We start from the raw sequence: 17,024 nt of genomic DNA, 5'->3' as shown, positions 1-17,024 counted from the left end.
GGAGCCTTCTGTGACTGAATCCCTGTCGCAGTTAGTGTTGGGAATCAAAGACAGAGCTGGAAGATCGGAATCACGCCTTGACAGGATTGAAGTCGCTACTTTTTGTGCAGACATCTGTTTTTTTAAATTGAAAAACATTTAATAGACTATAAAATCATGTATAACTAAAATAAATAAAACACAGCTCTCTGATAAAGATAGGGAACTGAGCAAGTTCCCGCCTCTAGAGAGCACATTCAGACAGCCCGAGCCATGGAAAGTGGGCTGAACAATATCCGGAGCTACCCAATCGCCAGGCAGGAATTCCAGTGAGCTGAGTTATAAGTCAGGCTGCTGTCAGCTGTGAGCCTGGCACTCAGTCACTCCCATTCTCCAGTTACCAGCTCCAGTCCCTCAGGGCACCAACATGATGTGGAGCTTTCTCCTCGCTGCACTGGTCGGTAAGTTTACACTGTAGTAAACTAAAGTTTACACTTTAATACTTGTGAGTGCAATGCTGCAGTGTCTCCGAGTAGTTCTCTAAGGCTTACATTTAAAAGTAGATTTTGTTAAGAGAGCTCTTGATGTCCAACGGAGGGATGGGATCTAATGAGGTCTCATTTTTTTATTAAAGGGTCAGTGTCTGCCGAGTTGTACCGAGCTGATGTAAACATGGAAGGGGTCCAGGGTACACTGCAGTTCAACACCTCCTCCCGAAACATCCAGATCGATTTGGAGGCCGATTGCGGACAGTTTTCCATCTCCCTGCACGAGTTCCCGGTCATGTACGGGAATTCCAGGGACCCCTGTAACGAGTCAAACATCGGCGAGGAAGTGTACAGCTTCATGGCGAACACCACCCACGGCACCGTGATGGAGAGCAGCCTCTTCCAGATCACATCGGACCTCTCCGATCTCTCCGTCACCATCCACGGCTGTGCCAATGCCTCGACAGCGTGTGCCACTGTGAGGAAAGTTGGCAGCACCTCCACCTGGCAGGGGAAGTTCTTCTCGCCGGTCGCCGGTCAGGTCTACATCCGGCAGAATGCTGGTGAGAACACATGGAGAATCCTCACCGACCTGATGGCTATTGCAGAGAGCAGCAAAGGAGTGCGGAATGTGACCCTCCACCTGCAAACAGGGGCAGACAAGTGCTCCCCGGCACCAGAGGCTGGCACATTGCTTGGCACATTTAAAGTGGGCACCCCTTTATCCCCTGTAAAAAGTCGCAGTGATGGCATCATTTTACCAGACAAGACCCCCAGCCTCTTTCTCTATCTGCATAACGGCACTGAATGGTTTTGCACTGAAGTTCAGGAGCTAAGAGCAAAGGAAGTCTGTGCTTCCATAGATATGAAAGGTGTCAAAGGAACTTTCAAGTTTCATCAAGTTTCCCCATTTGATGCCACCATCTACACTGTATCTCTGAGGAACCTGCAGCAACTGGCTGGCCCCTACCATGTTCACCGTTTCCCAGTGCCCCCACGCCGTACTCCTGGAGATGAGCTTTGTGCGAATGATAATCTAGGAGGGCACTGGAATCCATTTGGGAAGGTTCCTTCTGGGGCTCTCTATCCCCAAAATGCAAATGAAACTCATGATCAATATGAAATAGGGGATTTGAGTAAAAGGCATGGCTTCTTAACTAACCTGAACACATTTGAAAGCACCTTTAAGGACTGGAATCTACCACTGTTTGGGCGAAATAGCATTGTTGGGCGTTCTGTCGTTATCCACCACCCCAATTCATCGCGATGGCTGTGCGCCACAATTGGGTATCTCAGTGAAGTCACAACAGCAGTAGCCATATTTACAAGCCCGGTGTCAGGCAGAATCATTTTTCAACAGCTGAAAAGCAACCCCTATTCGGACTTGTCTATTTTTATGGACCTTTCCTATACCAACTCATCCACTCCAGCAACCACTGGTCACCTTTGGCGCATTCACAAATATCCCATTAGCTCTGAGTTGGATTCTGATTCAAATATTTGTTTAAGTACCAAGGAAATCTTTAACCCTTTCGGAGTGGATACTGGTAGTCAGTATGACACAGAGTGCGGCCCAGACAGTCCTTTCAGATGCGAAGTTGGAGACTATGCCAAGAAACATGGAGCACTCGAGCTGACTAGCAACAACCGTGCAGTTTCCAGCAAGCACTTCTTTACTGACAGCACATCAGCACTTTCTGGGCAACTTTCCATTGTTCCTCGATCGGTGGTCCTTTATGAAGCAAATTCCGCAACCTCTTTCTTAGCTTGTGCTAATTTAACCCTTCTTCACCCCGTTTCACTAGAGATTGATTCATGGAGGGGTGTTGATGAAATAAATGTAAACGTGACATTTAAACAAATTTCAGATTTAGACCATACAAATGTGCAGGTGACTTTAACTGATCTGAATCCTGAGGCAGGAACTTACAGCATCCATACTCTTCCCATCAGAGCTGGTTTGTCGAGTACCGATGCTTGTACTGACTCTAGTGTTGGAGGTCGTTACAACCCATTCCATGTAAATGAATCTTTATCTCCTGAGCCAACCAAAGGTACAGTTGACCAGTATGCAGTTGGTGACATCAGTGGGAAATTTGGAACACTGGATAGATGGAACCAAACAACTCAAAAGTACATGGACGGGAACATGCCATTGTCTGGGCCTCACAGCATCGTTAGACGTTCACTGGTTATTTACCGTACAAATGGATCACGGTAAGTTTTACAAACATGCTAATTCTTGTTGCCTGAGGCTGGTTGAATGGTATCTATCTTCTCAAAGCTCTTCACACGGGTTTTGTCTTGAGGTTTGCAAAAGTACCCTTTCCCTTTTCTTCAAATCTACTTCTCTCTTCAGAAAGGTGACACGTGAGAGCAGTTCCATTGGCAGGGAGTTATCCATTGCTTGCTGGCTTTTATGTGCAAGTATAGACGGGGGAGTGACAGCAACCTCCTGAACAATGGGACTGTCATAACCCACTCCCGATTTTTACCCAGAATCCATGTGCATACTTTCCATCCAAGATGACCAGGCAGAAATGAGGAAAGGAAGCTAAAGTTGATTGTTTTCCCAGCTTATTTTGGAACTTATGGCTCAACCAAACTGCCACACTGATTTAGAACATAGAACAGTCCAGCACAGTAGGCCTTTCGGCCCACAATGTTGTACCGAGCATTTATCTAACCTAACGTATGCAGTTCTTAGATTTCAGAGACCATTCAGGATGTTCTTGATCTGAATATATTTCAAAGTTGAGAAGTTAGATGAAAAAGTACGAGTTTAGCATTCCAGAATTTGAAGCGGATTGATTCGCAAATTCTTTAGCAAGGTTGGTTTATGTTTTAGAATGCTAAACTACTAGCTTTTCATTGTAATATGTTTGAAAAACATTCAATTTCTCCTGTGCTGTCTCATCAAGTATGACTTACATTTCCTCCCCTTATTCTTGTCCCACTACTAAAGCCATGTAAGGAGTCCAGAATTTATCCTTCAAAGGACAAAATGTCTGTGAACATGCAGCAATCCCTTTTAAGATGTGAATCCCTGTGCATGGGGAGGTGATGACCTCGAGGTATTATTGCTAGACTATTAACCCAGAGAGCCAGGTAACGTTCGAGGAACCAGTGTTCAAATCCCACCATGGTGAAATCCAATAAAAATCTGCAGTTAATGATTGTGAAGTAGTTGTGTATTGTTGGAAAAATCCATCTAGTTCATGGATGTCCTTCAGAAAAGGAAATGTCTTGCCTGGTCTGGCCTGTATGTGACTCTAGACCCACAGTGATGTGTTCGACTTTCAATAGCCCTCTGGGCAATAACTACATTAACTCACCAGTAATGCTACATTTTGTAAATGAATTTGAAAAACTCCCCTGATGGATTATACATTGCAACAACATTGGAAATATTTCTACTTGGTATTTGTTTTGAATCTATGAAGTGTCTTGGAGCATTTACTGTGTTTAATGTATTAAATAATCTATGTTGTAGTTGCACTTCCTGTGTTCCACTTTCAATACGAAACTGTTTTGATGATTTGAGTGAGGAGGAAAAGTTGTCATGAGCTAATTTGCACCAGTTTTAAGGCTGGGTTCACCTAAATGGATTTTGAAATTATAGTTTTCAAGGCTACTCCCATTGTAGGTTGTAAATGTACCCACTAATAACAATGACTGACTGTCAGGTGAAGATTCCTACACTAACCAATTGCCATCAATGGGTTAGTGTGGTCTGTACTTTGTGACTCTTTCAAAGTATTTGCTAATTGTGTTACCAGCTACTAACTTTCTCAATGGGCAGAGCTGTGAAAGCAGACAGAAACTAAAGCAGATTGAGAAAGTCAGAGAACTGGCAGACAGTCAAGATCTTGCGCAGCAGTGTGTGAATGTAATGTACAACACAATGCTTTTCACCCAGTGTTTAAGATATGCTATGGGTAACATCTTCTAAAATGCTGGCCATTCCTTCAGTGTAAAAGTTGTTGAATACATTTGTTGTGAAGTTATTACCTGGGATCCTGATTAAGTTCTGACACTATAAAATACAAAGGCATTTGTTGGTTGATGTTAGATGATCATGTTTCCGTTTTCTGGAAAATAGAGACTATTATTTAAGCTCAGAAATCCATACGATACTGCAGTTCCAGGACAGCTGGTAATAAATTATTTAGAAAGATTTTCTTCAATACAGGTAAATCAGTTGCTATAAATAACATTTTTAATAATGCTGTTTGAGGCATAGTATTTATTGTCTCATGTCTCAAGAAGACATGATTTTATATAAAGAGACAAAATAATATCGAAAAGTGAAGCTACTGATAAAGCTCAGCAGGTCTGGCAGCCTCTCTGCAGAGAAATCAAAACTAACATTTTGGGTCCGGTCACCCTTCCTCGGAACTGATAGCAGCTAGGAAAATGTTGGATTCTACGCAGGAGATAGGGTGGTGGGAGGGGTAAGGAGTAAAAGGTAGGGAGAGAGCCCAAAGAGAGAGAAGAGCAGTTGGATAGACAAAGGAGCCAATAATGATCTGGCTGGGAGAGTGAATAGTTGTTAATGGAAACTGTTAGTGACTAACAATAGATAGCAGGTCAGGCAGCATCCAAGGAACAGGAAATTCGACGTTTCAGGCATAAGCCCTGATGAAGGACTTATGCCCGAAGCGTCGAATTTCCTGTTCCTTGGATGCTGCCTGACCTGCTGCGCTTTTCCAGCAACACATTTTCAGCTCTGATCTCCAGCAAGTGCAGACCTCACTCTCTCTGCTAACAATAGATAGTCTGCCATTACATACTATGTGATGATTAGGCCTGATGTTTGTGGTAGGGGGCTAGGACTTTGGGGAGTTCAGGCCCTAAAATTATTGAACTCCATATTGAGTCCAGTGGCCTGCAGCGTCCCCAAGGGGAAAATGAGATGCTGTTGTTTCAGCTTGTGCTGAACTTTATTGGAGCACTGCAGCAAGCCTGAGACTGATGTGGGCCTGAGAACAAGGGGGGGTGTTAAAGTGGCAGGAACTGGGAGCTCAGGGTCATTCTTTTTGCTGGCAGAATGTAGGTATTCTGTGAAGTGGTCACACAATCAACGCTTCATTTCCCCAACATAGGGGAGAACACATTGGGAGCAGTGAATGCAGTCGACTAGATTGTGGGAAGAGTCAAAAGTGTGACACTGGAAAAGTACAGCAGGTCAGGCAGCATTCGAGGAGCAGGTGAATTCACGTTTCCAGCATAAGCTCTTCTTCAGGAATGTCCTGATCAGGACTGTAGGAAGTGCAGGTAAAGTGCTACTTCACCTGGAAGTGTGTTTAGGTCCTTTGGAGGGAGGAAGTAAATGGGCAAGTGCTCTTGGGCAGTTGCGGGGGAAGGTGCCATGGGGCTGTGGAGAGGAGTGGTGTTTGGAGTGAAGGAAGAGCACATGGGGGTGTCCTGGAGGGACCAGTCCCTGTGGAAATCGGACAAGGGATGTGAGAGGAATATGTGTCTGATGGTGGCATCTTACTGGAGGTGGTGAAAGTTGCTGCTGATCCTCTGGATGTGGATGCTTGTGGGATGGTAGGTAAGGGCAAGAGGAACTCTATCGCTGTTCCATGAGGGAAGGTGGGGGGAAGTGAGGGCGGAAGTGCAGGAGATGATTCAGACCCGGTTGAGGCCCCTGTTGACAATAATGCTGGGAATAGTCAGTTGTGGAAGAAGGTGGAAATTTCGGAGGCTCCCTTTGTCAAAGTTGGCTTCATTGAAACATATGAGACGGAGGAACTAGGAGAATGGAATGGAGTCTTTACAGGGAACAGGATCTAAATTCCCCCATGTCCTAGCCCCCTACCAGGCCTTGTTATCATGTAGCCTGCCATTGCGCACCTATTGTTAGCCACTAACAGTCTCTATTAACAACTATTCACCCTCCCAGTCAGATTGTTATCAACTCCTTTGTCTATCCAACTGTTCTTCTCTCTTTGGGCTCTATCCATACCTATTGTTTACTCCTTACCCCTTTACTCCACCCTATCTTCTGCATACAAACTGGCATTTTCCCAGCTAGCATCAGTTCTGAGGAAGGGTCACCAGACCCAAAGTGTTAACTTTGATTTCTCTGCACAGATGCTGCCAGACCTGCTAAGCTTTTCCAGCAACTTCTGTTTTTGTTTCTGATTTACAGCATCCACAGTTCTTTCAGTTTTTAAAATATTATTGAAATTTAGAAGTGAAGCATTTTGGGAACCTAGACTGCTCAGTAATGCCCAACTGGGTTCTCCCAGGACCACTCAGCTCTTCACTTAATTACAGCCTTGGTGTAATCATGGGTAATAGGAGCTGAAATCCATAGGGAAAGTGAGCATCGCCGCCCGTCACATCAAAACAACATTGGAATGAATTTGGAATCAAAAAGCCCAAACACACAGTGAGCGGGGGCTGCTTTGCGGTGGGGAGGAGGATGCAGGAGAATGTGAATGGGGCTGTTGCTCTCTGCTAGTTGAACTGCTTGTGGGCAGCAACTCCGAGCTATTATCCAAGCTTGGGTTGATAAGCGACAAGTAACATTTGGGACAACAAATGCTGACAATGACCACTTCACACAAAAGCAAATCTCAACATCTCATTTCCTTCAATTGCATTGCTGTCATGTAAATTTAAAAATTATTCATTCAGAGCTCTTGGGCTTCATTTACTGGGCCAACTACAATCCCTAACTGCTTTTGAGAAGGTGGTGGTGAGCTGCTTTCTTGAACCACTGCAGTCTATTTGGTGCTGCTGTTGAGGGAATTCCGGGATTTTGACTCAGAGACACTGAAGGAATGGGAATCTATTTCCAAGTCAGGATGATGAGAAGCTTGCAGGTGTAGTGTTCTTGTGCCTCAGCTGCCCTTGTCATTCTCGGTGGTAGAGATTGTGGGTTCAGAGGGTGCTGTCTAAGGAGTGTTGATGGATTTCTGCATAGTGTCAAAATGGTAGTGCTGGTTCTGTGCATTCTGCATGCACGTAATAAAGACCATGGAGATTTTGTTCACTGGCTTTGTTTCTTTGTACACCTGACATGCACTAATCATGGACTTAGATGCAACCAGATCAGATGTCCCCTGGATGCCTGTTGTAATAACATTACCGCGAATGTGAGTCCCACATGCCAACTGTGAAATGAGTACCAAGAGGCAACTCAACTTGTACTAAAATGAGGATAAACTATTAGACATGTTGATTAAACTTGGTATATATTTGAACTATTTTGAAATGACGGGCTTAACGGGGAATTAACGTGTTTTCTTCTTAGTGAACTTTAAAATAGGGACTTTAAAATCCAGCTCCCTGTGGCACTGCAGACTAACTCCCAGTGAACATGGTTACAGCACCTGGGCTCCTGGTATTAATCATTATTATTCACCCTCTGAGATACATTTTTAATATTAACCTACATTTCAGTTAAGGGCTGAAAGGGTGCAAGCTTACAAGTGCAGTTATTGCATCTTTAATACAGCCATACCATAAAGGGAGCTTTTCTGAGGATAAATCAAACTGTACATTGTTACATATTGGTCGATACTTTAAATAACAAGACAAAATATGATTGCAAAAGACACATGGTGTTATAATGAAGGGTTTGTCTTTCATCAAAGAGCACCTAAATAACAGAAGGCTCATATGTTACTTAATTTCTCCAAAACATGATGTGGTCTGGAAAGGAAATGCTCCATGTTGTATCTCCCAAGAAGTGGTCATCAGAGTTTAGGAGAGAACACTCCAAAATAGTGATTGTGGGTTTTACTATTTTATTTTCTCTAAATTTCTTCACATATTGAGCATGTTTACTGTTTCATTGTTTTGTTTCATGTTGTGTACTTTATAATGGAGACTACATGGAATGCCACTTATTCTTTCAACAACTCCTAAAAATGATAGGGCAGATTTTCTGCTGGCCAATTTGTGATCATAAATGAGAGTTGGGCATGGAGACTCTGCAGACTCCTCAACATAGCTCACCAAAGGATTTCCCTGGGAAGTGGTTGGAACCCTACGAAAGTCTTAAAAAAATCAGACTTTGGGTGGTTCTGATGGAATTAAGTTAAATAGTTTCTCAGGAAATGTCAGACAATTAAATATAGTTTAATTCCTGAATAACAATTAAACAGATTCCATACTTAGCTCACTGACAACCCATAGACTCTGATCTGACACTTCGCAAGAGCTGACACGCCCTCCCCTGTAGAAACTATGAGTATGGAAGTATGACTTTACATTTCTGACGGAGCTTTGAGTGGAATCTCTTATTGGAAACATAGAGCTTCCTTCTTTTGTGAAAAATGCTCAGAGTGAAAATCCATGTGAAATTACCACTTCTGGAAAAACTAGATTATTATATTCAGAATAGTTGAATTTATTAACGAGCAAAATGGCTGTGTTGCATAAATAAGGGGCAGTTGTTAGTCTTGTGACAATGTTGTTTTGATTCAGAGAAAACCTGGTTTGCATGAGGGAGCTTATTATTTTTGCTATGAACACAAGTTTAAATGCTGGGAGAACACCTGAATTATAACATTATCATTGAGGAAATTTAATAAAGAAAATGAATTTCACATGAACGTTTCATTTTTTCTCCTTTCTATTTGCAGTGTATTTCTTGCTCCATCTTTTTATTTTTTGCCTTGCTTAAAACTTGATGATGCTTCTGCCTCTGGGTTCTCTACTCACATGTCAGCTCTCACTGCTCAGCTATACCTCTTTCACCAGAAGAAGGATAATCATACCTCAGTAAATAGTTGAAATGCAGAGTATCACTGTTTTATATTTTCCCGTTTTTGCTCATTTGTCATTCCCAATGCCTCTCCACAGTTTCCTTTTGGCTGCTGCAATATTCAGCCACAGTGAATGAGTCCTCTTGTTGTACTCCAGGACAAAATAACTCCAATGCAAAGACAGCCTTAGTTTGGGATTCTAAAATCAATTTATGTCTATACCAGAACTGCACTCTAATGGTAGACTAGACGCAGTAAATGAAGACAATTGTGATAAAATGAATTCTAATCAATGGATGACAATAGGAAACAGCACTATGTGGTGACGTACCTAACAGCTGGAAAGGAAAACTTTTAAGGATTATTGGGTGCAGGAAAAACCTGAGGCAAACTCGTTAAAATTCTTTGACAAGAGGCTCCCAGGCAGGAGATTTAGCAGCTGCAGCACCAAGGGTGTGAATTGTAAGTCTTGCCCAATTCAGGTTTTTCTCCTTCTTGGCCACCGGCCACAAAGCTCATGGTAGTATTAGCTCCCTGGTGGCATTGCCTACAGAATTCTTTTGTAAACCCTCTCATTTTCATACTTGTGAGTTCATAGCAACGTAATTTAATCTTTTATTTGCCCTGTCACGGATGTCTACTTACCTTTACACTTGATAAGGAGAGGAAATTAGATTCGATACTGATGATCTCAATTCAAGCAAATTTCCTGGGCTAGCCAGAATAAACTAAAACAGATGAACAGGTACCAATAGACAACTACTGTTAAGTAGCTCAGTCTGCACGCACGAGGCGCCCAGTTACTCTGCTCGGACTGAATCAGAAGTTGCAATTTTCTGTTCCGGAAGGTAGGAGGAAAGCCTAGTTGTAGCTGGAAAGTTTTCAGTCGAGTCACAGAGACAGCATGTGTGCTCCTCTTGGTCCTACAATTCTTTAGAAACATCTGCCTGTGACAATTTATGTCCTTTCTCCAATGGTCTCTTTATTTTTATAATCTGCTGAAGTATCATTCAGTTGCAGTTTGAAATAGTATTGGGGGGTTTCAGCTTATTCCTTTTTGAATGAATTTTTGAATGAACTCGCTGCTGCGTTGGAGCATTAGGGCCTTGGTACAACTTTGTCCAGGAGCTGCACACCACTGAGTATAACTGGCATAGTGTGTGTTAAATTAGAACACACTTGAAGAACTTCAAAAATCTCACAGAAAACTCGCATGTGGCTACAAACAGGTTATTCCTTCCCAAGTGTGACTAAGCCATAGCCTGGTATATCCATGGTGACCATATATACCAGTATTTAGCACTGATGGATTGTTAATGGTGCTACTTTGATTTCTAAGTCTGAAGACATTTCTCGACTTTTCCTTCCCCTTGACTAGTCTATGCATGAGCCCAAATTCAGTGTAGCATCATACTACATACCAAAAGGCTTGCAGGATTGATGGCTGACAGCAGCCCAGTAGACACAATCAATTCAGGGTTTTGGAAAATATTTGATAAGGTGCCTCTCAAAGGGTTACTCCACAAATTCTTATGAAATCACTTGTTTTGTAACCATTACCCATGTCTATTCCAGAAATTGCATCATTCAGTTCACCGTCTCTCCTGCTTTCAAGACAAAATAATAGTTTGATGCCATTAATATTCTATTAGTGTTAACCTTCCCATCTAGCTTCAGATGTTCCTGCCTTCCCTTGTTTTAATTGTTTGTTATCAGCTCAATACAATTGCAATAATAGTATCAGCGGAATTCATTAATGCAATTACTATGCAAACATTATAGCAACGCACAACTTTACAGGATTGCAGTGGTGTCCTTTCTGTTCCCGAAATAAACCGATCATGTTGAGGAAAGACACAACACTAACTGACTCAAAATGTGGTTTCTAGACTGTTTGCTATTCATTCCTGGATTGAGGATCACTGGTAAAGCTAGCGTTTATTATACATTCCTTTTCACTTGCACTCTATAGTTTATGTGATCAGGAATGTTGAAATAATCTATGGCCTGAACCACAGCTACACTTTTGAAAATTATATTATACAAATGTTCCAGTTGGGAGAAACAAAATTATTCCACTGACAGTTTGATATAGAAATTAATGCCGTCTTTATTCATGACATTTACACTGGGCATAAGTTCTGAGGGCTGCTATATTGTGTGTGTGTTTGTGTCCGCCAGTGTCTGGATGTGTTCTGTCTCTTCCAACAGTTTTTTGCCAGAACTTCTTGGGTCTTGAGCAACTAGCAGCAACATCTGTTGGAGATTTGTGTAATTCCATCTGTTAGACGGTGAAAACATTTTAACAATTTCTAAACAATACTGCAGTGGTGCTAAGGCAGTTGTATTGCTTTCGTTCTAATGTAAGTGCTCCCCTTTTTGAAATTGCCACTAATTATTTTGCACGTTTGGTAAATAGCAAAAACCAAAAGTAACTATTGATACCAGCAACACACGTGTTACACAGTTTTTTATCATTTTTCTTGGACTATTCCACCTTGCTATTTCAATCCATTTGATTTGCTTTTATGATTGATGTGAGGACGACTGTAGCTCTGATATTAGAGATTAAATCAGCAGACTTCAACATCTTACATTCCCAGAAATCTTCAGAATTAAATCTTCAATCATTCTTAATGAGGACTGTTTGCTGGCTATGTTTTTAAAAAAAACTAACTGCTATAGTTACCTTTTGTCATATTACCTGACAGTTACTGGGGACCTATCAAATAAGGCAATTTAAATCATAGTGATTAGATCTTGAGTTTTGCAGTTCCATCCAAAACCAACATTATCTCTAAAGAATCAAGAGACAGGGAGAGCAGGCAAAGGCTAGCTGAGGAAAGAAGGTGATATTATGCCTTGTTCCTCAGAGGAATACCTGAGAATTGACCCAGGACACGTGGAATTGGATTCACTATCAAACACAAACTCAATAATTGGCTCTTAAAGCTCTCTGTTAGCATCAACAATCGCCTCATGACTGTCCGTCTCCAGCAGCAGGGAGCAGTAATGAGTGCCGATGCTCCAACCCTGGAGAGCATACTCCCCAACATAAAACTTTCCTCCTGGAGATTTCAAGGCCAGGATTGAAAAGGACAGCCAACTCTGGAATGGAAAAGTCTGAGTCAGGAATTGCAGCTCCAAGATTCTCCAGCTCACCAAATGTGCAGAACACCAGTTGGTCATCACTAACATGCTGTTCCACCAAAAATACAAGTTCAAGACTTCTTGGAGTGATCTGCAATCAGAGAACTGGAGCATGTGATCGACTACTTCATTGTTTGATCCCAAGCACAAAAGGATGTCCTCATCCCCAAAGTCCTTATTACTTCATGACCAGTGCAGATGACTGTAGGACAGACCGTGGGCTTATCTGCTTTTCTGTGTCCATCAAATGCCAACAGAAGTAGCTGAAGGTGGAGAAGCAGTTCAGGATAAAGCTCCACATTAGCAGCTTGGACAACCATGCTGACTTAGGAACTTCGAACAATGTCTTTACCTAAATCTCCAAAGCGTACATTTTAATGAAGTGGAGGAAATCTGGAAAGAGCTGAAGGTAGCCATCATTTCATGCTACGAAGAAACTATTGGGAAAAGACCAGGAAAGGCCAAACCTGTTTCAATGAGAACAAGCACATCATCTAAACTCTCGACAAGAAGAGGAAAGTTCTTCATGCATGGCAGCACAACTCACCAGTGCGGCAAACAGGAGAACTCCTCAAACAACAAAAGCAGAGTTCCAGGGAAGAACGAGGGAAGTCAAGAACCAAAGGAAGGCGGAGAAAATGAGCTGCAACCTGGAATTTTTTCAGTAATATAGGGACACAACACCCATGGCCTCAAACCGATGTGGAGTAAGGATAGAACCCTTCAGAAAGTCACAGAAAACATCAGCCTTCAATGGAAAGATCACTTTATATTGTGGTTTAGGAATTCTTCAGTCGTTGAAGATTTGTTAGGAAATTCTCCTACACCTCCTCCAAGATAATCTTGATGCATACCTTGTGTGGCAGAAATTGAAACCTCCATTAGGCACACATGGAATGGAAAAGCTGCAGGAGTACCATATCTCGGAATCCCTACAGCATGGAATCAAGGCATTCTGCCCAGCAAGTCTACACTGAACCTTCAAAAAGGATACTAGCCTGACCCATACCCTATTGCTATAGTCACAGGAAAATGCAGGGCTAATGCACCAAACCTATACATCCCTGAAGACTGGGCAGTTTAGCATGGCCTGTTTACCTAACTTGCACATTTTTGGACTGTGAAAGGAAACTGGAGCAGCTGACGGAGACCCACGCAGGCACTGGGAGAACGTGCAAACTCCACACAGACAGTCGCCTGAGGCTGGTATCAAATCAGAGTTCCTGATACTGAGGTCGCAGTGGTAACTAATGAGCCACTGGGTCACATTATGGTAGAGCTTATTCATCATTTCCATCAACTGTTGCTGAAAGTCTGGGGCAAAGAAGGAATCCCTACTGATCTCTGGGATTCTACCATCGCCATTATCTTCAAGGAAGGACACCAAGTGGACTGTGGGAAGTACTGAGGTACTCTGCATCACTGCGAAGCTCATGACCAAAATCCTCACCAGGCCCTTCTCCCACATAGAAAATCCTTCTTGAAAGCCAGCGTGGCTTTTGACCAAGCCATAGAATTGTAGACAGGATTTTCACTGCTCAGCAACACCTTTGAGAAATGCCAGGGGCAACACTCAACCACAGTACATGGCCTTTGTCGATCTGACCAAGGCTTTGGACTCAGTCAATCAGGAAGTGCTGTGGAAAACCCAGTCAAAGGCTGACTCTCCTCCACTCCAAGATGTCGGTTGTAGTCCTCACCGATGGTAATATGACAGAATCCTTTTGAAGTTAAGACAGGGGTCAAGCACGATATGTCATCACTCCCCCCCACCACTCGCTTTCTCCATCTTCATCACCACCATTCTTCTTGTTGTCAAAAACAAGCTTCCTAGTGGCGTGGACAGGATGGACAGAACTTTTTAACCTTCACTGGTTGAAATGCAAGATGAAAACAAAACTGACCTCGCTGGTGGAACGTCAGTACAGTCGGGTTCTGTTACAACGTGCATTTAGAGTCATAGAGTCATAGAGGTGTACAGCATGGAAACAGACCCTTCGGTCCAACCCGTCCATGCCGACCAGATATCCCAACCCAATCTATTCCCACCTGACAGCACCCAGCCCATATCCCTCCAAAACCTTCCTATTCATATACCCATCCAGATTTCTTTTAAATGTTGCAATTGTACCAGCCTCCACCACTTCCTCTGGCAGCTCATTCCATACACATACCACCCTCTGTGTGAAAATGTTGCCCCTTAGGTCTCTTTTATATCTTTCCCCTCTCACCCTAAACCAATGCCCTCTAGTTCTGGACTCCCCCACCACAGGGAAAAAAAACTTTGTCTATTTATCCTATCCATACCCCTCATGATTTTATAAACCTCTGTAAGGTCATCCCTCAGCCTTCTATGCTCCAGGGAAAAACATCCCTAGCCTATTCAACCTCTGTGATTGAAGAATTTAGGTCATTATTTGTAGAATGCAAACTTTCTTGCCCTGTATTGTCTATAACGTGATTCTGGTCCCATTGGTTTAAATGCTGCTGCTATTATGCAACTTCCTTATAACACAAAATCACACGGGAATGGAACTGCTGTGTTATTATCAGAATAGACTGTGTGTATGTGGGTGACAGTATCACCTCTGCTCTCTCGGAAGGAATCTTCAAACATCACAGAATGCTTTTGTGGAAGCAAACCAATGAATTTAGTCTCAGTGTCAAGAAGACCCGATCATTTACCAACCTGTCCCAGGTCAGATTCTAGTCCATTCCCCCATTAATGGATAAATCCTCCCAAATGTGGAATATTTCCCTTACCTAGGAAGCTGCCTCTCAGCTAAAGCTGATGTCAATGGGAAGATTCAACATCACATCTGATCTGTGACTGCTGCCTTCAGTCACCGAAGAATGAAAGTCTTTGACCGTGACATCCGTGCTTTATCAAGAGCCTGTGTATAAGGCAGGTACTCTTCCCCCTCCTCTGTCTGGCTCCAAAACTTGGGTTACATACAGACATCAAGTCAACATCCTTGAAGTACCATCACTGTTATTTGAGATGGATTCTCCCTATTAGCTGGGAGGACAGATGTTCTTGAAGCAGCTAATAGAGCCAGCATTGAGGCCATGATCATCTGAAACCGACTCCACTGGTCAGGCATGTTCTGCCAAAGCAAATCTTCACCCAGCTCAAGGAAGGCACTCGGACAAGAGAAGGTCAAAGGAATTGTTTCAAGGACTCCCTGAAGACTTTCCTCAAGAAATACAACATATATGTCAATGTGTGGAAAACCCTCATTCAGAAGAAATGGCTGGTGAAACTCCTGTACAAAGGAACACAATTCTTTAAGAAGACCTGTTGGCATGAGGAAGTATAGAAAAGGAACAGGAGAAAGGAATGCCAGTGATCTTAAGGCCAAGGATCACTCCCACGTCCCGGAAACACCTTCCCAGTGTGTGGTTGGAGATGGGGCTCTGGCATCGGGCTCATCAGTCACACAAGGACCCATAGAACCCAGGGCCAGTGACCTACAATTTCCCCAGTGGACCATCCTACTTAGCGAGTGATGCACAGCGTTGATATATCAGATTGTGTAGCTTCATATACACCTATGAATTAGTCTCTTCCAAGAAAAAAGGCTCTCGTTTCTTCCTTCAGCACAATCCAGATATAAACAACCTCTTGCATTTGGATTCATCTGTTGTAACATCTAACATTAGGTGACTACATAGTTATAAAAATGCAATTTTTGTCCTACCATGAGCTGGATTTAATATACCTAACTCAGTGGGTTTGAAGGTAAGACGATACATTAAATCTAGTGGGCACCATGACACTGCCTGCTCCTATTCCCACGCAGTTTTGTAACAGGGAGAGATTTAACATCATAGAGATGTACAACATTTCATATTCCAACTGCCTGTCAGCCAATGTCAGGGCTTGATTCAGCCCCGCCTTGGATTGAACTGGTGTTGGGTAAATTTAACCAATCAGCCAAGAATCCCAGCCTGGCAGCTTTCTCTGCACGAGATGGTCACACAGTTAGAGATCCTCTTTATCTGAAACCCCCGACCCATTGCTCCCACGTTCATCTCCCCCACTGGCTGTTCCACTACAGATCCACACCCTCTTCACCTTCTCTTTCCTTTTCCCCTGTCACCTTGGCCCCAGTGGGCATCCAGACTCTTCCACTATTCCAGATCCAGCATCACGCACACCTCATACTGACAGGGATCACCGTTCCTGGTGCTGCTGCTGGTACCTTACATTGCCAGCCTCTGCGGTTGAGTGTTGAAAAATTCCACATCAATTCAATGAATTCCTGTGAGGCAGGTGAGCTAACCCCACTTCCTGCTTCCAATTTGTCTAGCCTGAGGGATGTGGACTAAAGCACTCTTGTTCGATGCAATCCAGTGGTCTGTCAAAAATGTATCCCCACTGACTTCTAATTCTCCTGATCTATTATCATGTACTTATCTTGATTTAAGGAGAAAAGTGGAGTGCAGGATTGGAAAAGAGTTTTCAGGGGTATCAAGTATTCTGAAAGTTCTTGATGCTTGTCATTGATAGACTTGCGTTCTGAAGATGTCATTGAACCGAACACTGTTTTCTGAGAGGTGTGGCCACTTCTGACATTGTTGTGTTTTGTAAATGTTCTGCTCTAGGTGTATAAACTCCCCACCTTTATCTGATGTTTATGAACTGAGTACAGCCCAGTAGATTGAATTGGTTTTAATC

At 42.9% G+C, this 17,024-nt stretch overlaps 1 protein-coding gene across 1 annotated transcript in view; it reads left to right on the top strand.

The window, feature by feature from the left end:
• The first annotated feature begins 335 nt into the window (after nucleotides 1-335).
• cusr (Copper-only SOD repeat protein) overlaps nucleotides 336-17,024 on the top strand; it is a 136,973-nt gene continuing 120,284 nt past the window's right edge. The window contains exons 1-2 of the mRNA XM_060842270.1: nucleotides 336-440; nucleotides 614-2,684. Coding sequence (XP_060698253.1) covers nucleotides 407-440; nucleotides 614-2,684 — 2,105 coding nt within the window. The 5' untranslated portion in view covers nucleotides 336-406. The remainder of the gene's footprint in view (nucleotides 441-613; nucleotides 2,685-17,024) is intronic.

Source organism: Hemiscyllium ocellatum, chromosome 22 (genome assembly GCF_020745735.1).
Source record: "Hemiscyllium ocellatum isolate sHemOce1 chromosome 22, sHemOce1.pat.X.cur, whole genome shotgun sequence".
Taxonomy (NCBI): Eukaryota; Metazoa; Chordata; class Chondrichthyes; order Orectolobiformes; family Hemiscylliidae; genus Hemiscyllium; species Hemiscyllium ocellatum.
The sequence above is the reverse complement of the archived record's forward strand: the minus strand, read 5'-3'. Positions and strand labels throughout refer to the sequence as shown.